The 27,186-nt window shown below is 37.8% G+C and overlaps 4 protein-coding genes across 6 annotated transcripts; 1 reads left to right on the top strand and 3 right to left on the bottom strand.

The window, feature by feature from the left end:
* Positions 1-879: 879 nt before the first annotated feature.
* On the top strand, positions 880-4,785 carry LOC113674903 (matrilysin). Its single transcript, XM_027191400.2, has 6 exons — positions 880-1,000; positions 1,765-2,135; positions 2,626-2,939; positions 3,797-3,844; positions 4,159-4,261; positions 4,676-4,785. The coding sequence occupies exons 1-5, from the start codon at positions 926-928 to the stop codon at positions 4,257-4,259; spliced, it is 909 nt and encodes a 302-aa protein (XP_027047201.1). The 5' UTR covers positions 880-925; the 3' UTR covers positions 4,260-4,261; positions 4,676-4,785.
* Positions 4,623-10,432, bottom strand: LOC113674904 (elastase-1). The gene is made up of 4 exons (XM_027191401.2): positions 10,214-10,432; positions 6,968-7,180; positions 6,097-6,312; positions 4,623-5,620 (listed from the first exon to the last, which is right to left on the bottom strand). Exons 1-4 carry the CDS (start codon positions 10,278-10,280, stop codon positions 5,265-5,267), a joined length of 852 nt encoding a protein of 283 aa, XP_027047202.2. The 5' UTR covers positions 10,281-10,432; the 3' UTR covers positions 4,623-5,264.
* A 1,364-nt stretch (positions 10,433-11,796) lies between these two features.
* On the bottom strand, positions 11,797-16,048 carry LOC113674922 (chymotrypsin-C). The gene is made up of 6 exons (XM_027191419.2): positions 15,495-16,048; positions 14,434-14,679; positions 13,844-14,068; positions 12,557-12,916; positions 12,118-12,266; positions 11,797-11,998 (listed from the first exon to the last, which is right to left on the bottom strand). The coding sequence occupies exons 2-5, from the start codon at positions 14,468-14,470 to the stop codon at positions 12,139-12,141; spliced, it is 750 nt and encodes a 249-aa protein (XP_027047220.2). The 5' UTR covers positions 14,471-14,679; positions 15,495-16,048; the 3' UTR covers positions 11,797-11,998; positions 12,118-12,138.
* Positions 16,049-17,022: 974 nt separating this feature from the next.
* Positions 17,023-24,452, bottom strand: LOC113674916 (chymotrypsin-like elastase family member 2A). Of its 3 annotated transcripts, none has more exons than XM_027191414.2 (6): positions 24,304-24,452; positions 22,187-22,420; positions 21,339-21,554; positions 19,872-20,222; positions 18,428-18,556; positions 17,023-17,151 (listed from the first exon to the last, which is right to left on the bottom strand). In XM_027191414.2, the coding sequence occupies exons 1-5, from the start codon at positions 24,365-24,367 to the stop codon at positions 18,432-18,434; spliced, it is 990 nt and encodes a 329-aa protein (XP_027047215.2). In that variant the 5' UTR covers positions 24,368-24,452; the 3' UTR covers positions 17,023-17,151; positions 18,428-18,431. The 3 variants fall into 3 exon arrangements, with proteins under 3 accessions (XP_027047215.2, XP_089037316.1, XP_089037315.1); XM_089181190.1 differs by lacking the exon at positions 24,304-24,452 and adding an exon at positions 22,636-22,860; XM_089181189.1 differs by lacking the exon at positions 17,023-17,151 and adding an exon at positions 17,187-17,363.
* Between the last annotated feature and the right edge of the window lie 2,734 nt (positions 24,453-27,186).

The following is a 27,186-nucleotide window of genomic DNA, read 5'->3' as shown; positions in this document are numbered from 1 at the left end:
TTATTGGAACAAAAAATATCGATTAGCTTTGTTTGCTTCACATATGGAAAAAATATAGTCACTCCTACATTAAACAACAATGTATCTTTGGAGTTATAAAATGTTTTAGCATATGTTAAAAACAGTGGTAAGCGTTGAAAGCGAGCTCTGATTGGCTAATCAAGCTCCGAATATCCTACGCCATTCACCTCCAAGAAACTCGCGCGGGATTTGCACCATAAAATATTGCAAGTGTTTTTAGGAATAAATAAGTTAAAACCATATTTTTCTGTCGTATTATCTTATTTTTTTAGTATATATTGAAATCGTGTCGCGCGCAGCTCAGTAAATATCCACCACTAGCCACCTCCATCTCGGTGAATGGGAGGGGGTGGGGCTTTTTTTCTATGTTATACTGTACCGAATGATTAAACTTTATACCAAGTTGATATTATGACATTTCATATTTTATATTGCGGAAGGTGATATGTCTTCAATATTCAATTTTTTTAAAATAACTGCTGGAAAGGAAATAATGATCAAAACATCTTTTTTCGGACAGACTTGCAGACGTTACCATACTTTAATATACCGGAATGCGCAGCTCTCTTCTTGAACCAGGTATCCTGTCGAAAATATCTAACAACATCCACTCTCGATTCACTTCTTGTATAAAAACATATAAAGATATGAAATTTAGGGGACATTCAGTTGTGCAAACATCAGTTTGAGTTTTTCTTCCTCCTGATGTAAACATAGATATTACTTTTATTTCGAAAGATTACATCACATTCACACTGAGCAAAGTAAAGCTCAATTCTAAAAAAGCAATTTCATATTTGTTGAAGTCTGTATTATCATAGCTGTCCAAGATGTACAAATGACACATGAAAAAACTAACACGTAAAAAAAGAATCGCCATTATCTTCGAGATTTCTCGAACACTATGTTGTGGCTTCTAGCTCTCTCCTTTGGGGCGCTGGCCCTGACCCACGCTGAAGATGATGCTACAGAGGCTATGGTAAGGCGTCTTGTTTTTGCGTTTATATAGGATAAGAAAGGAAAAGTCTGTATGCGATTGCAAGTTGCACAGCCGCCTAAGCCTATCACGTTTCTGAGTATAAAACAACTCGGTGGTTTAAGGGTACATTCACACATCTGACTGGCATTCATCCGTGGGCAAGCTACCCAAAAGTGTTTTGTAAGGTTTCGCTGCCACCATTAATACTCCTGGGTGGATGAAATGGGCTGTTAAGGTATAGTGCACAGTCCAAAATGTAGCCACTATCACTAGGTTCTACAATTCTATTGTCAAGCGAACTCAGTAACCAGTCCGTGTCTACTACAGGTGGTGAGGTGGGAGATAAAACATAATCCAAACGTAAATATGCCACCATGTTCTGTTACCACTCGAAAATTCAAGTCGACCTTTTGAAACTCGACGGCAAATTAACCGTGTTCTCGTAGTATCCCCTCTTTGAAAAGTACCTTCGTTTTCATTCTGCTGGTTTTACAAGATGGTGAGAAGGAGCAACTCGATCGGTAGAGTAAATGTAAAATCGCTGGTTTCAAGTGGCTCGCGCGAGATTCCTAGAACCATCGCCAGGATCTGACTGTTATTGCTCTTTACACTAAAACTACTATCCACCGTGTCTTTGTCCATTAAGGATCACAATCTCATACACATTCATTGACTAACAGCTGAAGTTATGTTTCCGTGGAAAATCTTCATTTTTCTTCTTCGTTGATAACTCGTTATTTCCTATTAACTTGTCTTTGTTATAGAATTTCTTAAGCCAGTACCATTACCTTTCGACCTCAAGGTCTGGAAATCATGATGTGAACACTGCAATCAAGAACTTCCAGCGTTTTGCGGGGCTTAAGGTTACCGGCCGACTCGATCGTGCAACAGTAACGCTTATGAAAAAACCGCGATGCGGAATGCCTGATGATGTGGCAGCTAGGAGTCGCGTAAGACGTTATAAGACTGGCTCGAAGTGGCGTAAAACACATTTAACGTATTTTATCCAGCATGGTAGAGATCTGCCTCATTCGCAACAAGATCGCATTTTCCAAAGAGCTTTACAATACTGGGCTGATGTCTCAGGCTTGTCCTTTTCCAGATCCTCCAGTTCCAATGCCGATCTTAAAATAAGGTGGGAGGATGTGAAGGAAAAAATGACGATTTTGGCATCAGCCACGACAATCTTAGGGATCAGTCATGATCTATCACCCTGGACTTTGGGAGGGGGGGGGCGTTTGATGATAAAAAGAGCATTAAGGGGGACTATAGAAAATTGACCGCCAATTTACTGCAAAGGGGGGAGGGGTAGGGGAGAGGATCATAAGAATGATACGGGGCCTTATGGGGGCATCAGATAAATTTATTGTGACACAACCAAAGTCCTCCTATCCCTACCCATCCTGACTATTAAAATTTTGTCAAAAGTCAGGAATTAAAGCGAAAAAAGTAATTTAAGGAGCCCGTCAAGATTTGTATATTAACCACAAAACTCTGAACAGATAAAGGCTAGACCAAAACTTTTTTAAGTCGGTCGGCATATTCACTTTACGTTTTCGTTTTAATTTATGAAGCGTCCTAAGTACTTTACCTCTAACTGTAACTATACTTCTGTATTTCCAAAGTTTTGGATCCAGATCTCATGGAGGAGTATACGGTGAAAGGAGATGCAACTTCCCTTTTGACGGGCCGGGAAAGGTCTTGGCACATGCTTTCTTTCCATCAGATGGCCGTGCCCATTTTGACGAAGATGAAACATACACAGACGGGCAGTCAAGAGGAACAAATTTACTGTGGGTTGCCACCCATGAATTCGGTCACGCTCTGGGTCTTGAGCATTCTGATGTGCGCAGAGCAATTATGTATCCTTATTATACGGGATACGTTGAAAACATGCAACTTCATTCTGACGACATCAACGGCATTCGATCTCTCTATGGTACTCGTCTTGACTGTTGATGATAATGCTGTCGTTTTGTGTTGTTTGATTTTCACCTCACCCTCGTTATTCTCTTGGTTCATCATGTCTGTACTATTTTTAATTTTGCCATCTTAAGTTAGAAACGTGATCTTTTATTTTTTACAATCGTGATTAGCTTTCGCTACGGGAACGAAGGACCATCGTAACTTTGCCTCACTTCCAACATGTAGCTTCGTAGATAAGTTGGTAGCAGAAACAAATACATCTAAGGCTTAATTTTTTTAGGCTTCACTTCTAAATTGCTTTAATTGTAGTTCACCTGTGATAATCGTTTCTCGGCTTTTTAAGTCAGAGGCATGTGTTATAATTATGATTTAGTTTAGTGGCATGTCTGTTCGTTTTGGGGTTCATGATATCTTTAAGTCCTGGGCGTCGTTAGTGCAGCTAAATGCTTCTTTGTTGGACGATAGTAGGTTGGTTCTTTTGACCTTCACCGTGCACAACGTTTAACTCTTCAACTCCCCGATAAGTTCTGATTATTAATTCTCCTCTGGCCGCCACACATATCCTTGAGAGTTAGTAACGAGAATTTGGTGTTAGATAAAGATGAAAACCTCTACTTAGTACGTTTGAGTATTCTCATTGGCTATTTACTGGATTACGTGGGGATAATTAGGGAGAGATTACATGTTGACCAACTCTTAGAGTTAAAGTGTTAAGAGCATTTCAACCGTAATGAAACCACTGACCAACAGCAACTTCCCATAAATTTATTTAGACCGAGGTCTCATATCTATATTTTCTTCCCTGTTTTCAGTCCCCCAAACAAATGCTCTCCATAGCTGCACAGATTACTGTCTTTTCTTCCTTTTTAGGTTATGGCAGTGGTGGAGGGGGTCATGTGGGTGGAGGGGGTGGTGGTTGTAAGTACAAATTTTGCCTTAATCGAGATACATTTTCAGATCATTTTCCATTAGACCATTCATCACCGACGTTTTGTAATACCAAAGCAAATAGATCGCAAATACAAACAAACAGCCAGACAACAAATCATATAACAAGTAAAGGAAAAAAAGAGAAAAAGCTTAGAGCTATTACGAATGTGTCATCCTTGTACGTCACAAATAATTTCGCCTTTTCTAAAACAATGAGGCCCAGGCCATAAACAAGTGATTACGGTATCACCTGGAGTATTAATCATTGAAAAAGTTGAAATGTGTAAGTTCTTTTTCGTTAGCTTGTAGAGATGGCAACCGAGAATGTTACCTTTGGAAGTATCTTTGCCGCGAGCATGATTACGTTATCAAAAACTGCCTCAAAACATGTGGTCGATGTTGAAGGTTAGTTCAGGATAATGCTTAGAAACATTGATAGGGGTATGCTGCCCTCTAACTTTACTGTGTTGAACAAAAAGAGAGATTCAATTTGATTATAAACGAGAACAAAATATATCGATATTGAAGAATTACTTCGGAGTACGGCACTGTCCATACAAAGAAAGCAGGACATAATATATAGTTGTGGGCCATACTTTCTGGTGCCGCACACAAAGCTAAAATTGGGTAGCACTCCGGCGACAGAATCTTCGTGATCACAAGTTAACGGTCTTTGATTACTCGTTGCCTTTGCGAAATTTCCCTCAATGTGCAGGTTTTATTGAAAAAGCTACCTCAAGAAAATCATTGATAAGGATTACTACTATTAATATTCAAACTAGTTCTTTAATTCACTTCTTTTTCTCTTTCACTTAACAGCTTTTTAAAGAGTATTCTTCAATGTGACACCAAGAGAAGGAGTGATCCCACTGTTCTATATTAATGATAAAAGTAACTGATAAACTAAATAAAAGACATGCTTCAATGAAGAAGGAGTCGTTTTCAAGGTATATCGTGTCTAGAGACCTGATGCTCTGATTGCCGGCTAGTTTTCAAGTTTCGTCAATACATCTATTACAAAGTGACCGAGTAGGGAGGGGAAGGTACGGAAGTGAAGTTGGCTCCCCTCACTCCTTACTGCCCCTGATTTGCTAAGGTAACAGTAATTGAAAAATAATACAATCTGGTGCGGTATGCTCCTAAATTCCTAGAAGACGTTTAGAAGGGAATCTTCTTCGGAAAACTCCCACTAATGCCTCTAAAACAGCGAACAAGAACAAGAGACGCTATATAAACATTTGTCTGGAAAGCCGAGTAGGTAGTCGCTGTACCATACCCCTGAGATACTCAAAATCGTTGCTTCCTTTGTGATTGAAATCAGTTTGCACACTTGGAAAATAATCCTACGGGAACTAAAGACACTAAGATACCTGAGATACTTAGATAATAGGGATACGTGAGCGATAAGTTAATAGATGTCGCTATTTTTTATGTGATTTTCAATCCATTCCACAAAAGAACTCACACGAGCAAAAACCGAAAAATGTCTTCCGCCTGGACATCCGGGTATCCCCCAGCTCACAGCACCCCTCAAAACATATTTTCCATCCTCCTCGCATACTAAAGGTCCACCACTATCACCATTGCATCCACTTATAGTTTTTCCTTTACCAAAACCTGCGCAAAGCATCGTTTCGTCGTCGATAGGCTGGAAAAAAGAATTTCCAATCCAACATGTTGAAAAATTGACTGTGGGTAATCGAGCTTGCTGCAGTTTTGGAGCTTTCTCGGACCGGGGAGCTCCAGGTTTCCAAACTCCCCATCCTAGGAAAGATTGGAAATCGAAATTATATGTCCAACATGTGTGATTTTAACTCATCTCCGGGCTAAGGAAAATTTTAGTTTAGTCCTTTCTTACAGGCTATTTACATTAAACATTAACTAAACAATACGACGAACTACGAACGACGAACAAAGCAAAACAAAGTCAAACACAGAAAATCTAAGAGCCTGTCCAAGAAAGACAACAAAACGTAAATTATGGAAGCAACATGACTAGTATCGTTTGAAAAAAGCAGTTGAGAGGAAAACTACGTTTGCTGGTTTGCATAACTTTCGAAAATTCTCCCAACACTCCTACTGTTCACACGAGGTTATGTAAACATGAAGTCCCTTAATGCCCTTTATAAAATATTTCTGGTAAACACAGAAAGCGCGGCGAAGTCACAACCGTGTTTACATACTTTCATTCAAACTCGCTTATCTTAAATATGCTATAATAGGTAAATTTACGTGTATACCTGTCAAGTAACACATCTTGCCAATAGCAACTCTGTTGTTCTGCTTTGGAAGGCATACAAGATTCACATCTTTATTAAGAATCGCGGGTCTTGACAGTTTAATAAGCGCAATGTCGTGACCATATCCCGAGAACTTTTGATATAGCCTGTTTAAGTACAACTGTGAAACCTCGAAATACTGTTCTGTTGGTTCTTTTTTCGCCCAATCATGATCTCCTATCAATTAATCAATAAATAAACCGTCAGACATATATTTATCTGACTGCATATTTATCATACATTTATAGACCGTGCTTCAACTGTAACATGCCTTCGCTAAATGAGTTTCGGATGGAATGGGGGGAAGGTGTATGTGGTGAAGTATTCTATTGAGCATTTTGTAACTAAACGCGTCTTCTGTAATTCGTTGGTCATCTGAGCTGGATAAATTTTGGGAGCCGCCAGGAAAACCAAATTTTGTACTGCTCATTGTAACCTCGGCGGCCGAAGTGCATTTCTGTATTGAACAAGTCGTGAATGCGTCTACCAAGTGGACCGAATAAGATAAGTATTGTTTCGGTGAGGCCCAGAGCAAGAAGCTATACTTTCTTAAAGAAATAAAGGTGTTGGACAGATTTCAATGAGGGACTTTTCTTTGAGCCCTCTTCTCGGTAACCAATGAAAAAAAGGGAGAATAATGCTCACAGATAAATTGCTTTTAAATCATTGTAGCCTTGCAAATTAAACCCTTTAGCCTGGTCTCACTGAAGAAGGGAACAACATAGTACAGAATTTCAGGGACAGCTTTAGCCGTAAATCCTATGCCTAACCATTATGGGTGCGTATTGCTTCAGCGGTGCATTATTTGTCTGACACATATTTTAAGACAAACCTAGAATGACTTCATATATCCTTGGATCCGGGTGGAATGCCAGACAATGGGCTGCGGTGACGATCCATTCTGGATGAATCAGGGACGCGCCACACTTATGGTTCCACTTTCCATCTTTGTCCTGGAGAATGATCCTTGCTTGCCAAGGCCAAGAGTGTGGAATAGCTTCGTCACCACCAATTACTCGTGGTAGCGGAGGTCTACGACCGCAGTCTGTGGTTAAAATATACTTTCCTTTAAGTAAAGCACTTTCATATTGCACACGCCTTGTAACACAGAGTGATTGTGGTTATTTCCTGCTTACTACATTCATGTGCTCTTTCCTTTGACTCGACGGCTTTATTTCAGATCTTTCATTCCCAAAGGGAAGTACAGCGGTAAGGGAAATCATTTTTGGATCTGGGAAGTTAAACACACTCACAGCTGTTGGGGAAGACAACGCGCTGCGTAACTAAACCGAACAAGGATATATCGACAACGGCGTAATATGTGACTAACACAGTCTATAGACTGTTCGATTTTACATGTTTTACGCCACTATCTGCGTCGATATATCAATTATAAAAAATTAATATATAAAATTATGTTAACGGCGTAAAATTCATGTTCCATATACTACCAACTGGAAGAAGTGACGCCGTTACTTAACGTCGTAAAATTTTACAGTGTATAGTATCGACTAGAAGAAATTACGCCATCAGTAAACGGCGTAAAATCTTACAGTATATATATTACCGACTGTAAGAAATTACGCCGTTAGTTAACGGCGTAAAATCTTACTGTATGTATATATATATATCGACTGAGCCAAATTACGCCGTTAGTTACCGACATAAAATTTTACAGTATGTATATCATGACTAAGCAAAGTTACTCCGTCAGTTAACGGCGTAAAATCTTACATAGTATGTAAATATACCGAGTGGAAGAAATTACGTAGTTAGTTACCAGTGTAAAATCCGGCTTACAGTATGTGTATAAATCGACTAAATGAAATTACTGCGTTAGTTACTGACGTATAATCGGCTAACAGTATATGTAACACCAACTGAATGATATTACGGCGTTAGTTACTGGCGTAAATCTAACAGTATATTTATCACCGACTGAATGAAATTACGCCGAGTACCACTTTATCCCGCCTCCTTTACTTTTACAGCCCTATGCCTCCCGACTCTTTATCGTATTACTCGAGTCTTTAGGTTGATAACAAGGATCAGGTTTCAATTATTTTGCAAGAATTATCATTTTTTACCTATCCCAGGCGTTTCTTTTTTTGCTTTTGTTCTGTTTTGTTTTGCCCTCTTTTTTTTTGGGGGGGGGGGGGGGGAAGCTAGGTAATTTTCTACAGATTATTATATAATTACAGGCTAGCTTTTACTGAGTTGTCAACAACCTGGTTATCACACTTTGATCATCGCTTCCTGTTTCTCACCAAGGAGACCTTCTCATTCCACTGTCCAATATGATCACTGTTTAAGTTTCGAATATGTATTGACATGTGTTGTCCGTTTTAAATAACAATTTGTCCTGTATTGTGCCGGAACCAGTTAATGATCCGACCGAATCTAAACATCTACAATCATACAGTATCGGTCCACTGTAAAAGTTCAGTACCAAAAGAAAAACACTATCTCGCACGAGGTTTTTCTCGCATATCATGTGATTTTGTTGACGTCATGATGTCACACACTCGACCTAACGTGACACATTACATAACTCCACACATGCATTTAGGAATCCAGTAATTACTAGGATCATGCTATTTAGAGATGTAATTAAGGAGCTCTTTAAACTAATTAATTTAACTAATTGAATACCCATCGCATTTAATTTTCGCTCCTCTTCGGAAGTAGCTATTGCCGTGAGCAATATGAAAGCTGGCTTCAATGAATGATTAATATCACTACACAGAGACTGTAGAACCGTTTGCATTTTGAGCGTTCATTTTAAGCTCTGGTAGAGAATTATTGTACATTACTGTCCGGCTGGTTATCACAGTATAAAACTATTCAGATTTCTTCGAGAAGTTGAAATCTTCTCTAAACCTCTGCGGAAAGTTTGAAACGTTATACATACATTTATACAGAGGTATTATGCAGCTCTGCTGTGATTGTCAATTACAGAAACAAGGTCTTATATGGATTAATTTGTCGTTGCGACACCTAAAATAATGAGGCTGATCAACAAAGACTTTTGACGACATTTAACCTGACTCAAAGTTTCTACTGATACAGCTTGTAAGACATCGACAAATGTGTATATTTTTCATTTCATCTCATTGAAGACCTATGACGTATTCAAGCAACGCACACAAAATTTAATTCAGTCGGTATATTTTCAACCTGAAAGATTTTACACCAGAAACTAACGGCGTAATTTGGCTCAGTCGGTGTTATATATACTTAAAGATTTTACGCCAGTAACTCACGGCGTAATATTTGTCGGTAATATATATATATATACCGTAAGATTTTACACCGATAACGAACGGCGTAATTTCTTTCAGGCGGTATATATACATACTAAGAGATTTTACACCGTCGGTAGGCTTAAAATCTTACAATATGTACACCGACACAGACAGTGGCGTAAAATCGTGCAGTCTATAGACTGTTGTTCACTTATTACGCCGTTATCTAACCGCAAGTGACACATGAGAATCATAATACAGGTCGTTCGGCAGAGCATGTTTGCCGCTTAGTTCTTGCGCAAATTTGTGTTTAAATCTGCATTAATTGATGCAGCTAATAAGTGAGAGGTGACAAGAGTCTTTTGCGTTTATTTTCGGGTAGATTTGTGTCATGCAAAACAACACGACTGTTTAATGAGTAAACACATTGAGTGGGAACAAAGTCGGCTGATGATGAAGTAGACTAGTAGAATTGCCTGACAAAGATTTCGTTGTCATGAGATATCGATAGCAAGGAATAATGCGAGTTTAATCTAAAATTAAAATGAGTACACAACTCCGGTTTAATTTTTCAACAGGTAAGCATTTCGTGATCCTTACTTCATCGATTCAACGACAATTGGATCGACAATCATTACAACTATAGCAAGATCGAAGCAAACCCTTTTGCTTTCAATTCAGTGATAATAGAAAGCTCAGAACTTCAAAGAAGTGCCAACGAATTTAAGAAAATATATTCGAGGAGAGAATCGAGTTTCAGAAAGACTAGTAAATCAAACAAGAGATGCGTAATTAATGCTGTACTGAATCAGTAGAAATAACATGTCACAAACCTTCTAAGCCAAGACACGACACGAAAATAACTGCCAATTGAAGTATGGTGTAACTTTTTTTCTCCATATGTAGATGGATGCAGTTAGCCACAGTAAATACAATACGATCACGGTTCTCTATCCCATAAGTACAGACAGAAACTGGAGAAATTGGATCACTCAACAGTGCCACTCAGTTCGCATTCCGATAGCGTGACAATGAAAATATAACGTAACTCCAGAGGCAGCAATACACGTGACCTTTTTTGCTATTAGTTCATGTCGTCACATGGGAGAATTACAAGAAACATCGGCGTGTAATGAACACAATCTCAAATTTTTAAAGCAGTAAAGTGAAAAACGTTTTGAGACCGAAAGGTAAGTGAGTATTTTAGTGTTTTACTACCTAAATTTAGTGTTTTGCTTTGTAATTTTACAACGTACAAATAAATATAACTCGAAAAGCCCTTCACCTAAAATATAAGCTTATACTTTCTTGATCTGATATCTCAATTAGCGATAACACCAGAAATTATTTGCTTCTGTGGTATTAAATATATATATATATACCCAACTTGTTAGAGTACGTTGTCATGAAATAATGCACCCCTGGACTGCCTGGACATGGACATCTGGGGAAGCTGATAATGCATTTTGGAAGTGGTAGACCTGTTCTCGATGAGGTGCACTTCTTGCGATTGTGCTGCAATCCAGCGAGTCCTTCGGAAAAACATGTCACCGAGAGCAGAGCTTGTAAGACACTTTTCAGAAAACAAGTGTTTCCTAGGTTTGAAATTCCCTTTGGTTCCATTTGACCGTGAGTAGTGTTTCGAATTAACGAAGAAGGCGTATTTTAGCCAAAGGCAGAGGAGTCCTGTATGACCGGGGCGCAGCGAGATAAGGTAATATTATTTCCCGCGAAAATTACAAGAACAAAGGTTAATAGATAACTTCCCATTTGTTTTTTCCCGCGCAAGTAACAAGAATGTTCCCTTCCCTGTCCCCCTCCAATCGCACTTCAACCAGTCAAGGGAGGTGAGTGAAGAATTGGCAATATGTCATCAGAAGGCTTGGTTACCTAATTGAGCCTGGTGTCTACGCTCTTTTAGAAAGTGATCCCAAAAAAAAATTTTGCGAAGCGCCATCTAAGATTGCGTGGCGCACCAAATCGACGTTGAACGGGCTTGAGTATGCAACGGAAACGCGAGGCGAGCACGTGTAACGAGACATGCACGAGGAGAGAAGCGCGGCAAAGATATCGCCTATACACACGTAATGAATCTTGACTGGCTACTCCTTCCCGGCTATTACAATAGTGACCCCTGACGAAGTTACAGTCACGACGACTTTCACTTATCTGAATGCGTATATCTGGCGTGACATCACCTATATTAAGTTATTTTATGTTCTCTTACTCAATTCATGCAACAAGATGATGACATGTGGATAGCTTGCAATTACTGATCCACTGTTTTACAATTGCCATGTATCAGAGAATTTGAGTTTAAAATTTGCCCGTAAAACCAAATTTGAGCCAAGAAAGAGGTATGTAAATACAGATCTAGTTTAATTGGTTATACAGAAAAAAAACTGTTCTGAAATTATTTGTGTTGCTTCAGGTTTTGTTGCTTTTTATTCCGGTTCACGTTACAACTCTCTACAAACGTCTATCACATTTTACTGTAGTTGTCATGCGTCACTTTATTGTAACTTATTGTAACTTCACGTATTTTCCATGCCCCTAACAAGACGAACTGTTTTAAAAGTAGGTTCCTTATACAATATCTGCCTTTCCATGTTTGCAACCTGAAAAATTAAAGACAAACGTGATTGAAAGATGAAGTCTATCACTTAAGCTCAAGCCCCATTCATCACGGGGAAAATCAAGAAAGTCATATACAGGACCTTCGCAACGTGGCTCACACCTTTGAAAGAGCAGTGAAGGCTTAATTGGAGCAGTGTCCGCAGCTCTTGCGACAGAATAACTTCATGTAGTTCCTATACCATTGTCTTCCACAAAACTTTTCCTTGGACCACTTTCCACAATGCAGCAAGTCATCATTGCAAGACTCGCCTATGGGGAGGAGGGCAGGCGGAGTTAATATACATGGGAAAGTTTGATTAGAAAGCTGTTCTCAACTTTGGTGGGTTTAAGTTAACCATTTACAGTTTTGTGTAAATTGCAGAATGTAATGGATAAATCACTTACTATTCTCAACGGATCCTTTTGCAATTGGCAAGAGTAAATTTGAAATGTTCAGTTCTTGATATCTGTAACACTTTGTTGGATCAAAACTTTGACATTCTCTATTAAATTTATTTTAATCGACAAAGAAGGAATTATAAAGATCCTGTTTATCTTACCAGACACATGTTCTGGTTTTATTTTAGTGGCGGCGATCCAATCCACAAATGTGCTGATCCGAGTAAAAACAGAGAATGTCGAACCAGCTTTACACCGACGGTCTCCCCAGCTTACAGCTCCTCTTAAGACCCAAAGTCTGCGCTCCCGACAGACGAAAGGTCCCCCGCTATCACCATGGCAACCACTGATTACGCTACTTCCACCGTAACCAGCACACAACATAGTTTCATCGTTCACTTTGGCGTAAGACAAGTTGGCATTTCCAGCAGCACAGGTCTGGTAGTCTACAGCTGGCATCTTAGCTTGTTTAAGAACTTTCGAAAAGTCAGAGTTCAAGTTCGACGATGTTTTGCCCCAGCCTTGGGCAAAAGAAAAGAGTGAAGTTAGAACGATGGAGCGTGAACAGTATTCAGTATGCACGATTCCAATACCTAGATACTAAACAGCTTCTTCAGATTTCTAAGGAGTTCATCCTTAAGATTACCTTATTCAAGGACACACCACTGACCAGTTTGATGTTTGGTTGGAGAGACTGATTACTACACGGGGATTATGGAGAGGGGGAGGGAGAGGAAATGAAGGGGAGAGAAAGGGAGGCCGGGGTTCCGAGGTCCAACGTAAAAGTAATTAAGGTGAGCGTGCCGCCGGACCATAGCGTAGGAAGGTGGACTCTCAAGTTCAAACCTAAGCACTGAAGTAACTTGCGAAAGCGATCTGTTACTGTATCCGAAGAGGAAGCTTCGAGGTACACATCTTGACAGGGGAGTTAAGTCTGATATTTGTATTTTTTGCTGATACGTAAGTCTGGTGAGAAAGGCCTGCAGGTATTTGTCACATTGAATCTGTTTTACGAATTCAAGGACAATAAGAAAGTTCATCTCACACTGTTCATCTCTCTTACTATGAATAAATATCTCAACTGAAAGCCTTATCGTGTTGTTTCCAAATGAATACAGCTCCTTCATAACTATGCTTTATTGAATTCTCCGATTGAGGCTTTTCAGAATATAATTTCAATATGAAAAATGATATTAAAAGAATTTAAAAAACTGTAGTTATATCCCAATGCATATGATAATTATATTTAAAAACCATACATCAGTACTCCTTAAAAATATTCTTTAAAACTAGTTTAAAACTTGAAAAAGAGTCAGTACATTTAACACTCTAGGGCAGGTTGTTCCATACTGTAAGTAAAGTGTTATTTTCAATAACAAGGACCCGGAGTGAAATTATGCACTTTTTTTAGGTAGTTTTGGCTAACATATTTACACTCTGAAACTTACCAGTGATGAAACATAATTTTCCAACAGACACCCGCTTTCCTTGTTCAGGAAGGCAGGCTGGCCAGACTCTTCCAGGCTCTAAAATAACAGGTCTTGCTAGTTTCACCAGCGCAACATCAAAGCCGTAGCCATGAGTCATATATTCTTCGTGGATCCTTACGCTTGCCACATCGTATACGTCTTTGTTCTCGTATGGCTCCTTTACTTCAGTTCGATGTGTCTGTCCTGTTAAAATACGATCCTGTCATTAGTTGCCCATACACAAGCCGCCAGCTGAGGCGGCTTTACCCCTCTTTGGAGTGTACTTAATTAATCATGGTGCACGAATGGTTTTGATTTTCTTTCTGAACAACTCAACACTCCTGACTAAAGAAGTCAAATATACTCTCATAAATCAGTTCACAGAAAAGAAGAAGAGGCATATAATTAAGGAACAGGAGAAGCATATGGAGACAGAGACTGCGTATTAACTGAGGAAGGGATGAAAAATACTGATAAAGTTGTAGGGGCATTTCTAAACATAAATTATATCGAACGCTTGACCACGAAGAGAAGGAACTGGAAGACTATAAGCAACTATGTTTACTTACCTACGACAACTTTATAATGGTCAGGGGCGGGGTACATGAAAACGCAATGAGCAGCTGTCACCACCCATTGAAGATCAATTAAGGTTCCTCCGCAACGATGAGAGAAGACTGGTTTCAAGTCATTGTCAGCTGATGGTTGTGACACTAGGAGCTCTATTTGCCAGGGCCAGGAACCTTGTTTGGCTTCCTCTCCTCCAACAATGCGAGACGACGGATTTCGCTATCCACAACCGCTAAATGAGGACGCTTTCAGCGAAAAAAATTAATTGATAAAAGGTAAATAGAGCATCATTGATAAGGCAAAAAAAAAAAAAAATAAATAAATACACAGAAATAATAAGAAAGAGGAAAGTGCAAATGAATGATATAAATATAACGTTAAGAAATGTTGAAGGATGGAGATAAAGTGGGAAAGAAACCGAGATAAAGTAATAAAAGAAAAGAAAAAAAACACACCAATTTGGTAATTAGACACTTATTTAAGCTACAAACGTTAGATTCTACACTAGCCACTTTTGCTTAATGCACAACTTGAACGTTTTTCAATGAAACGCTTAATTAGGTTAGGAGTACGATGACAGATCACATAGGTGCGACAATATTTGTATTTAGGTGATGAATGAGGCATTGGAATAGTTTTGTAACTAAGATTGTCGGTTTAAAAGAGCATTTTCATCCGTTTGAAGAGAACCCTTGATAATAAAAAAGGCGAAACAGCATCGATTTATAAGGCATTACCGTCAAATTTTGATGGTCAAAGTTCCATGGAGTGTCTGACTATTTTACAGTTCTCGAAAACAGTTTGTTTCATGACGCCTTTTTCGATGTCCTTTGATTTCTTTTGCTTTTTCAACGCTATCACGCGTCAGGGGTAAAGGAATGAGCGAACTGCGTAGTTTGAAAGGAATTACTCTACTTCTTTACACTTAAGTTAAGAGATATAACCACTTTACATTTATATGACGACTAGACGTGGTATATGACGAATTTGGACTTCAAAAATATGACTGTCCCTACATGTATTCTTCAATCACGTAAAGTAAGCTACAGAAATGTCTCACCTTGATTGAGCTGCAATGAGCAAATTGCCAGAAAAACCACCACCGCAACTACCATTTTGCTTGTTGAAAATACTGCTCCTAGTAGTGTTACTACGTGTTTCAGTTTAAGTAAAGAATCCTTTCAAATGAAAATTGCTTTAGGCTCAAAATCAACATCATTCATAGTGAATGATCATTGTGAGACGACTTTTCTTTGTCGTTCCTAGGGAGTTGTTCAAACAAATAAGGCTGATATAAAAGTTATAATGTGGATATGAACGATCAAAAGAGGCCGTATGGAATTGTTCTTGCGTGACGTCTACTGTTTTTGTAAAGAAAATCAATTACGATGTAGGTGTTAAAATCATTGCAATTATTTGTTGCCGATCAAACTTCTCAAATTGCAAATGCAAGTTTTTGACTAATGCAGACTGAGAAGTTTTGATTGTGAGTTGTCACACGGCATATTTGAACAGCTTGGTTCTTCCTATTATACAAATGCACAGTACACTAGAAAATGGCTTTACGGGTGGTTAAAACGTAATTTAAAGTGGCACACGGCCTCAGTTTTAATCAAATGTCCCTTAATGCTTTAGGATATCTAGGTAAACATTTACTCAGCATTGATTGACGATGATCTTAAAATTATACCCGCATCACATTTGAGGCCATACATTCGAAATTAATTCGCAGTAGGGGGATACGCATGAATAACTAACGCCGAAAATAAAATTTCAGTTAAGCTTAACAAGGTAGGTTGATAAGGAAAAGGGGAGAGGGGCGGGGGCGGGCTGCATAGTGCTCAGCTTGGAATCATAGCCTCAAGCTTTTAATCATAACATTTGAATGTACATAACTAACCATAATTGAACTCAAGAAAATGTGCAATAGTTTATACTGACAATTTTAGTGGGCTTCCCACGCTTGTGACAGATGATTGGCGTGAATGCCATCATCCTTTCAAAATCGACAAGCCCGCCCAAAAAGTTTGCCTTGTTTTTCAAGTCATCTAGCGAAGCTTTGAAATTCGTCGATAGTCGCAAAAGTTTAAGGTTCCAGTCCACGAAGCTCAGGATTTTTTTTCATTTGTTCTTCGCTTGTAACTCCATTCTTCATCTTTTTGCCTTTATATTGTCATCATACTTGTGTTGCATTGCATAACCGAAGTGACATCCAGAAAGATGAGTTTCGATCATGCAGGTGTGGCTGCGCACAAGTCAGAGGTAACGTCTTGGGAAAAAATTAAACATTGGCTTCTAGCATCTATGAAACCTTCAACGACTCACAATTTCGTCACCATCCTCTCAAAGACTTGCAATCTTTTGGAGTAATGAGACATTTTTTTCAACTGGAGTCCATGGGCTCTTGTTTTAATACGTACTTAGAACAAAATTAGTTAAAAAGAGAATGTACGTACGTGAAATTTCTAACTGGGAACATCTTAAATGGTAAGATTTCAGAAAAAAATGTCAGAATCATTTTATACGTATCGTTATGAGGTGCATTATGGCCACATGCAAGTCATAATAGACTAAGGTATCTGTCTGGATTTTCCCTGGATAACCTTTCTGTTTATTGTCATGGTATAACTCAGAATACAAACACACATGGACCAAAAGCAAAATAAATTAAAATCCTTTGCGAAACATCTATCGTCAAATGGTGAACATGGACGTAACTATAATCCAAATAAAACAAGAAAAAAAATCATCGTGAGTCGAAATTGTTTTTAATAATCAGAGTATACCAGTAAATTTATCCATTTATAACACCCGTTTTGAAATCACTGGTGGTCCCGATTGATTGGCTCTAATTTATGCGATTTATTCACGAATCGCACCATTTTTTGCTTTAAATCGCATCTTTTTCCCAGCCAACGAGGAGGCTACACTGAAAACAAAACCAATCAGATTTAAGGTTTGTTTAAAGTAACCGATCAAATTGCAGGAAAATGAAAGACAAAGAGTATCATGTGGCAAATTTTGCAACTTTTGTTTCTTAACTCTTACTTTTTCCCCCCAAAAAATGGACGAGTTTAATTTCAGACCGGCTCAGTACTGCATCAATAAAATATTTGAACTAACCAAATCCTGTATTTCGGTAATTTCGAAATGGATGTAATAAAGTGGTAATTGAACCTCGTGTCGTGCAATTTTGGTCTGAAATCATACTTGTAATTTCAAATCGAACTTGCGCTGCGCGCTCGTTCGATTTTTAAATCACGCGTATAATTTCAGCCCAAATTGCACTCCACTCAGTTCAATTACCATCATTTATTAACTCCTTCAGGGATGACTGAAAATTTCAACCTGATATTGAGAACTCGTAGAGAAAAGCCTTTAATCTCAAGCCATTAATCCACGCTTTGCTATTTCGACGTTGTTGCAATTAACCCTTATATCTAGACAGTCTGTTTTATAAATATTATAATTTTTTGCGTTGCAAAGAGAGGAATTACTGTATTCATTCAACAACATAATTTTTCAATCTGGTTTGTACATGTATGTCACCCACCCGTGTAAAGCCCGGAAGTTTAGTTCCTAGTCTTCCTCAAATTGCTAGGTCACAAAATAAAACGCCTGGGATATTTTCTGCAAGATGGCGCCTATGTGAGGGGGAAGAGATTTAGTTTTTTTACACAGAATACCGAGTGATGGGCATTCTATGGGATTTTCTCGAACACACGCAACTAAATAAAATTTAATCTCAAAAGCGAGACGGTTTTAATGTCAAAAATCTCTTAATATTTTAGAAAAAAAAGACTGATGTTGGAACTTACCAATCGGATTGGAAGTAGGGTATGTAATGCAATGGTATGTAATGAAATTAATAACACAAAGAAGGCAAAATGTTATGTTTCAAACCACCACTCGGCGTGTTGATTCCGGACATTTATATCTATGTTGAATTCAAAATACACTATCAACAGAATCATTTTAAAAACTGATGTTTACCTTATCAGCAAGCTTTGCAGGTCTTCTTGCAATAAAACGTTTTCAGCATATTGCCGAAGTAGGAGTTTTCACAGAAGTTTTTATTGTCCCAAGTGCTGCAGTAGTCATGAGTGTCTACACATCCTTGTGCTAGAAATATGTTTTAGTTAACGTTTATAAGAAATTATTGGATGAGGTTGAGTACGATATCATGAATTATCAATGCCGAGGTCTGAGTTATCCGCCAGACTGAGTTCAAGGGTGAGGCAGATAACACAGACACAATCTGTATAGTAACATTGATTTTTGTAACATTGGGATTGTAAACTATAGCCAGAGTAGATCATCTTTCAGTTGCCATTTAAAAAACAAACACAAAAAGCAGCTGACATAGAGTCCGAGCTATAAAATGGTGATTAACCTTAATTCAAAGCCCTCTTTTCATTAGTGATGGAAGCACAAGTGTAAGCACAAACCAAAGTATAAAGTTAACATGCCAAATGAAAACAAACCTTGACAAGCACAAGCAGGTGAGAAAGGAAAATTTTTGATCCTTGTGCTGTTGCATGTGCTTGTGGTTATGCTTGCATCAAGGTCAGTTTCGCAGTGAAATAAGAACTGTTATGTACATGTACATGTACATGTACTTGCATTTGTGCTTGCCCTTGTGCTTGCCCTTGTGCTTGCGTCACTAGTGAAAACCAGACTTAAAATAGGTAGACTTGATTTCCATTAATTAATGATACACAAAGCCTTATCAAATTCTTTAAGTGAATAGATGAATTATTATTCAGGTACTTGTCAGTAAGGAATGATTTAGTTTCTGTTGGTTGTTTCGAGGGAAAAGCCTTGCATCTGGCAAAAATGCTATGGAACTAAATTTCATCATATCATAAGCAAATAAGATCCTCTTTTTGAAGTAGGAGAATTTGCCAACTCCAATCCAGTTTGGTGCAGTTGCTCTTCAGATAATGGTATAGAGGTTTTTATCAATACATTTTGTTTTACCAGCTAAAGATGAAAACCATCAGTTATGATTTGATGCTGAAAGTTTGGGAAGTTTGTTCTCTCTGAATTGCTTGTGTTATCAAAAACATGTCACGGCACTGAAGCCCTTTGAATTCAAGTAACCAGAAGTGCTTTTTATACATAAAATAAACAAGGTTAGTCCAAATGCCATTTAAAAAATTACTCTCTAAAAATTTTGTGGACCTTGCTGCGCTTGGTTTGTACTTCAATGACCACTGGCTAATATTTCCTAATACAGCCCTTGTGCATGGTTAAAAAGAAGTAAATATCTTATGGTATTTATAATAAGCTTGAGGCAATAAAATTGAACCAATGGTTATTGACAAAGTGCAATTCCATGCATTTTGCTTGGACATGTGTTTAATTGTTGACCAAGAGAGACATCTTTATGAAATGAAAATAATTCTTCAACTTTGTTCATCAATTTTAAACTTACGTGGTTGCAGAGGTTGTGAAGTCATCTTGCATTTGATCCACTCAACATAACTATTGATTCTTACAAACACAGAGTAGGTTGGGCCTCCTTTACAGTAATGATCCCCCCAGCTAACTGTACCACGAAGTGTCCATAAACCAGATTCATCCTGACAAACTAGAGGTCCACCACTGTCTCCGTGGCATCCACTTACTCTGCTGTTCCCACCGTACCCTGCACATAGCATCAGTGAATCCACAACTTCACCAAGGGGTTGGTTGGCTTTAGCACAGGTATTGTACTCAACAATGGGCATCTTGGCTTGCATAAGGATTTGGGATTTGCTGCCTTGGAAAGTAGAACTACCCCAGCCTGGATAAAGTTTAAGTTCAATTGTAAGCAAACATTTCACAATAATTTGTGTGAGAACAAATAAAATCCTAATTGTTTTTTAAACCTACATTGAGTGCTTGCATTTAATGGTTAAAATTTAACCATCTAATTTCTCTTTGGTGTATCACCCTTGAATCAAACTTTAAGGTCACATTAGAATAGAGGAAATAATCTCCAACTGAAAAAACTCTTGATCATTTAACAAATTCACCTTTTCAACACCTTAGGAAATGTTTGGAGAATAGTATTGAGAATATGCATACTGATGTTAGGATGTAAAGGGTTAAGGGAATAATATGAAAAGCTTAAAAAAAAAGACAAATAATGAACCACCCCTAAAGACAATAATCTTAAATCCTATTACTGTGTAATTGGGATAAAATGCCTGATAAAAATCATTGAGGATGAACTAAAAAGAGCATGTTGAGAATGCATACTTTATTTGAAACATATCTCTATCATCAATGCAATATTGTTGTGGTAGGAAGTATTGGTCGTCAGGGAAGGACGCTCAGATTGATGTTGTGGCTTAATTATTTATTGGAATTTCATGATTAAAGCAACAAGGGAAAATAATGAGTAATAAATAAAATAATTATAGTAATAATGTTGTGTAATATTAAACCCTTACATCCTAACAAGGATATGTATATCCTCTGTCTATATTTGTTAATCTATACATTCCTTATGGTACATGTACAAGACAAGGAAAGTGTAATGGCCTTCCTTGGTTGGTCATGATGTTTCTTTTACTATATCAAATAACTTAAATGTTTTACTCAGCAGTGATACTCTAAGGAGAAATAAGATGCCAGTCATTCTCAAGAGTTAAAAGGATTAACATTAACAATGGCAAAAAGTTTGCCCATACAGGGTATGGCAAGGATCTTGAGAGGAACCCTTGACACCTGAAGCTAAGGGAATTAGTTTGATTTTCTTTAACAATGATGCTGATTAAGGTGAAAATAATGATAATATGGTTGCAAGAATAGAAGAGGTTATAAAAAAGTTTTTTTTGGGGGCAATCCTCCCTTTGACCTTACTAGACCATTAACATGCACTAGACCTAACAATGTACATCCACTCATTGTTTACCTGTGATGTAGCACATTGTGCCAGGCTTAACTCGGTCTGTCTTTTTTCCACTTGGCATACAAGCCAGGCCAATTCTTGCATTAAGAGCAGCTGGATGAGTGAGCTTTATTAAAGCAATGTCGTTGCCATACCCCTTTGTCATGGCTAATTTGTTAATGTGAATCTCTGAGACACTAATACTCTGCACTTGATCTGACACTGAACGATCGTGAACACCTGTAAAAGATAATTTAAATATAACACAATTTTAGCTAATGAGTTGCCAGCTTACAATCCTGATTTCTCAAAAAGTTAAGAGAGCAGTGGTTTTCTCATTCTTTCAAGTCCTCTCCTCTGATCAACCCAAATCTTGGTTAAATTGTGCATATTTTGTAACAGGTCTTTAGTACTTAATGATGTGGTTGCAGTTCTGGAATTCAAGTAATTCTTTAATAAAAGTGATTCTATATTTAAAGTTTGATTGAAAATCTTTAAAATTGCAGGTACATGTACGTGTTTTGAAAAGTCCCTTCCTTTTGCCTGAATTAGACAAAAGACTATTTTGAAGACTGCTTAAACTTATTTATACCCACTCCAAAACTGAGATTTTAGAAAGATATCATTAAAAGGCTAAAATGATAATTTGATTTTTGCAAGTTTGTGAAAGGCTAAAAAATAAAAACCCAAAAAAACAGGCTATCAGGGATGTCTTTTTTGAGCACCTTTTATTCTTAAATTTGACAAAGATTTGCATAGTGTGATTTTAATTAATTATAATAATAATAATAATAATAATAATGAGAAAAGATTTCAATGAATGAAGATAAGGTTTTTGAATAATTATAGTCAGTTTTCAAAAGTTCTCTTACCGAGTCGAACTTCATATGACTCTGGAAAGGGAACACCAAAGACACAATGAGCAGCTGTCACAATGTGGAAAGGCGTAATTAGTGTTCCACCACATTTAAAGATGAACTGTCCGCTAGCTTCATCCTTGATAAGAAGTTCTACCTGCCAAGGCCATGAGTGTGGAATAGCACTTTCACCTGACACGATCCTTGACATTTGTCGGGTGCCGCAAGGGAGGTTTTCAAACGGAGAATCTGCATTAAAGGAGGCAAATTGAATAACAATGATTATAGCCTTATATTTTATCTTAACTTTAAGTCATAAACTCGTAAGTCCACTCGTTTCAGTCAGCAGTAGGTGCTTAGATTAAAAATACCACCAATAAAATAGAGTACTCTTGGCATAACACTAAACTCTCTTGGTTACAATAAAAGAAATGAAGTCAACCAAATATAATTTTTTTTCTAACCTTCAAAATAGCAGTGCATCTTCCAAGGGAAAGAGGTTTAACCTTCAGTCAAAATACCACGACAACGCTATTTTAATGTGTCTATGATACATAACGAAGATTTGCTTTCGGACAGTCCACGGTAGAAATATAATTTTTTTCCGTGTTGCACATAGAGGACATGTTTGAAGTACATATAGTAAACAGCAACATTTCGAAATGGCCCGCGTTAAGCCCACAGTTTGGTTCCTAGTCCCTCTCAGTGTGTTAAGGCTCAGAACTGAACGCCTGGGATTTTTTTATCAAGATGGCAGGCACATTGAGAGGAAAGGATCTGTTTTCGTTGCCATAAATTGGGGATGATGGTCCGAAAGGGTGGCACTTTTCTAGACATGAACAAGTGTATAAATAGGCCCTTGAAACTGAAACGAATTCGGGATTAAAAAGGAAACAATTTTGCGTACATACTCAATGGAGTGATGTTGAAACTGGTAAGCAAGGAACGTATGTAGCGTTTGTAAACAAGTAAGAAAGAAAATTTTAATCTACGTCTACTGAGACCTTCGACTCAGTCATATACATGTGAATTTTTTGTATCAGATGGAGCTGTAAAATCAAGCTTCACACTATCCTTCAACTGAACCACATTCGACAGTTTCCATTGGGAACGAATCTTTGCAACAAGTTTTGCTCATGGGGGAAACTTAAAAATCCCTCCCTTATATTTTCCGTGACGAAATGACTATCAAATAACCGAGAAAATTGTAGGTGTCGAGCCAGTACTTTCCATTAGCCTTTTTTGACGGCTGAATGAAAAAATGCCTTTAAAGAGTATAAAAACAGTTAATTAAGTTTTAAACCGAATCAGTGTAGATCATCTCCCGAAAAAGTATTTTGAAAATATACATATTACATTTAACTAAAGGAATAACAGTTCTTAAGAGAAAATCATATTTCCTTTTGACGTTAAAATGCTTCCTCTTATTTACTGTTATATTGGCAAAGATTCTTTTTGTTGCCGAGTTTGTGATCGCGGGATATTGCAAATTACGATTAGCTTGGGGCGTATTCGAAAAAAATAGAGAATGTTACCTAAGATTTGATACCCGTTATTGAAACTAATAACCTTTGGGTTTTAACTTTCATCACTTGTGCATGTTTTATTCTTTTTATGAAAAGTGTTGCAGTTTTTCCCACGTTTCACAAAACCCTAATCTCTTTCCACATTAAAACTAATAAAGCACAACTGTAATTAAAACTGTAAACACAAAAAAGTTATTTTGATCCCACGATTCTTGCTCCAATTGTCTAATGTCTTAATTCACTTAGAGAAAGACACTTAAATCGCTCGCACTGAGATAAATGTACTTGAGATCAGAAAAGAAGGATATAGCAAACCCTCAGTAGTTTGAAAGCAACATCATTTGAATGTTTGTTTCTCTTAGGTTCAGTATTTTACCGATAGCAGTGCTACATGCTATAGTCTCGTTACCTAACCGAAGAATAATTATGTCAAATTTTTAACTATCAGTGTAGCGTTGATTTCACTGCGTTTCATATTTTGAACCCTGCTTTCTGCTGTTTTTTAAACTTAGTGTTAATCAAATAATCGGCAAGCAAATTATTTTAAAAGCAGAAGCTCCTGAGATTATTTCTTTGCTACTTTAAAACGCGTATAGGTAATCTTACCTCCCAAACAGTTCAATGAAAATAAAGCAACACAAAAAAGTTTCAGGAATGTCGAAGAAACCATGTTTCACAGCTTCCAGGCTCTCTTTACTCGTCAAAGGCACCCTTTCCTTCTTGTAACGCTACCTCAAACAGCGGCGTTTTCATAAAAACGATGTTTGGATACAAGCGCCAATCATGTTTGAGTTTTGCCTTGATGAGATTGACATAAAAAGTAATTAGAAAATACGAGAAGGTCCTCCTATCATTTCCCGAAAATGCAAAGTATTTTGAGTTCTTTATCTTTTTATTAAAAAGAAATTTTAACTTCCTTTTTTAACAGGGAGAAAGGAGGAAATAAGTTAATCAAGCGTTCGTTATAAGAATTTACATAGAAATCCTGCTTTGAGCCAGTTTCAGTCCCAATGAAATGAGTTACTTTTATTGTCTCACTGATCCAATATTTGCTTCTACTTCACTGAATTGTGTTTGTGTTGAATTTGTTTTATTACATGAAAACTGTCATATTCTTCGCAAGTATGACTTAAAATCAATAAACATGATGCTCTTTAAGTATAATTCCCAAGGAAATAAAGTCAGGAATGCTTCATATTGTAATTTACTACAACACACCAATTAAAGCCGGCCTCTTTTATGAATATGCTAGTTGTCGTTTACAAAGAAACAGTGTGCAATAATTGTACTTCTTATCTTACTAGATTGTAAGTGCTAGCCTCAATTTTAACAAACAAATTTATAATAACGGTTATGTCAGAACAGTTCTGTTTCGGAAGATTGACAGGATTTGAGTTTTCATCAGCACCAGCCGACGATCCATGTGAACCACATATGTAACAACCTGATGGCAAATTCGCATTTTTAGTAAATTACAATTTTAGCGTCGTCGAGAAGTTTGTTTAAGGTAAACAAAATAAATCTTTATGGGATTTTTTTTATTGTCATTTGATCTTCTTTAGGCAATATAAAATGCTACATGATTTTGCTCCTGTGTACAAAATAGTACAAAAATGCTTTGCTGATGTACACGAGTTGCAGAGGGGGGTATTTCAGCTCTGTGAAAAAGCTCACAGAATATCTGCGCGTAGGATATGTGACCCTCTACGGGGTCTCAGAGACTAAGGTGAACGCACGCACACGGTACGTATATACGTTATAACACGTTTACCGTGCAGATATGCGCATAAAAACAATTGATTTTTCGAAGCCATTGTTCATATCTGGCTAACACGGTGAAGCTTTTTTCTATAACACGCTAGATTTTCTGTTAACGCACTACGTTCCTTTGTTTCCTTAACATGCTAGCTTATCTGGTACAACCCAGCTTACTTTGTTACTTGTAAACGACTGTGCATATAAGAAAGTCATATATTTGAACTGCGGATAAAGACGTGAGTATGAAAGCGATCTTCGCAGTAATGAACACTACTTGAGCATAGAGAAAATAAGACCTGAAAAAATTCAGGCCTGTACGGGATTTGAACCCATGACCTTTGCAATACTGGTGCAGCGCTCTACCAACTGAGCTATCAAGCCAACTGGGAGCTAGTTGTTATGTTGGTTCCAAATAAACCCATGAAGTGATGAATAAACGACTGTGAATATACGAAAGTCATACATTTGAACTGCAGATGATCTATTTTTCCCTGTCATACTTTTTCTTTAATTAAAAAAAGTTTGTTACTTGTGTTTGTCAGCTTCTTAATTATGAGAATGGTGTTTGTAGAGGAGAAACTTACAGAATATAAGCCAAAATGAAGGAAATCTTCTGTCCTATTCGAAAGTCGGAATGAAAAAGGAACATTCATTGTAAATCACGGCTCTTTCCCTGCGGATTTTCACAAGGAACTCAGTGAGCACGACGTGTTTCACAAGGTTCAGAGGAGCTCAGTTTGAACACTTGAGTTACTCTTTTGAAACTTAATTCTCACCTTGTAAAATATGAATCCTTATCACTTTGGATAGTTAATAAGCCCAGTACCGAATCTTTGTGAATCCTTTAGCAACAAATTTCCGGCTTCATGTTTCCTGATCGACGCGGTTGCTGTTCGTCACTCTAAGCAAATCGTTTTTTTTTTTAAATTAAATAACCCCTAGTTAGCCGGCACAAAACGAAGCTTTCCGTGCGAAGCTGCACATTATTAACTGTGCACCGATCTTGGCATTTAACGGACCCCACACCGCCGATCTAGAGAGCGCAAACGCTACCGCTGCACCACACGGACTGTGGTATTTGTCGGTTTACAAATTTAACAATATAAATAAATAATGCCTCGGAGACTAGCAGAATAGACAAACACGGTGAGAACAAAGTTTACCCTCAACGAAGTAGCCATTTGCTCTGCGTCATACAGGTTCGCTCTTATCATTTTAAAAAGTTTGCTTCTACCTTCAAAAGTTCATGCACGATTTTAGGAGCAGAGGACTTTGCTCGTTCGGCCCGTGTCTTGCAAGCTATTTTAAGGAAATGAGGAAGTCGAAAACGAAGGAAAAAAAACTAAAATATAATTTTAAATGATGGACAACAAGTCGAGATATTCCCTATGTCTGGCGATTTAGCGATTGAAGTTGCACTGGATATTGAGTATCGTATCGGCCGGGCGTATCGGTGTGCTAAAAAATTCTTACGGCTTAGGACGTACTTCTTGCACAAATCGAAAGGAACTCTAACTTTAAGAGGCGTGTTATAAAATTGGCTCGGCCACCGTGTTATATCGTGCAAAGATGCAAGCAAGATCTTAACACGTTCCTCTGCTTCTACCGAGCGAAGCAAGACAATGGCTGCGAAGTTAATGAAGCAAGTAACTAACACGCAGCTAACGTGTTAAAAGCTAGTTCTTTTGTTTTAGCATGGGAGCGTGCCGTGTGCGTGCGTTCACCTTATTC

The sequence above is a fragment of the Pocillopora damicornis genome, chromosome 8 (assembly GCF_964200805.1).
Source record: "Pocillopora damicornis chromosome 8, jaPocDami1.2, whole genome shotgun sequence".
Taxonomy (NCBI): domain Eukaryota; kingdom Metazoa; phylum Cnidaria; class Anthozoa; order Scleractinia; family Pocilloporidae; genus Pocillopora; species Pocillopora damicornis.
The sequence above is the reverse complement of the archived record's forward strand: the minus strand, read 5'-3'. Positions and strand labels throughout refer to the sequence as shown.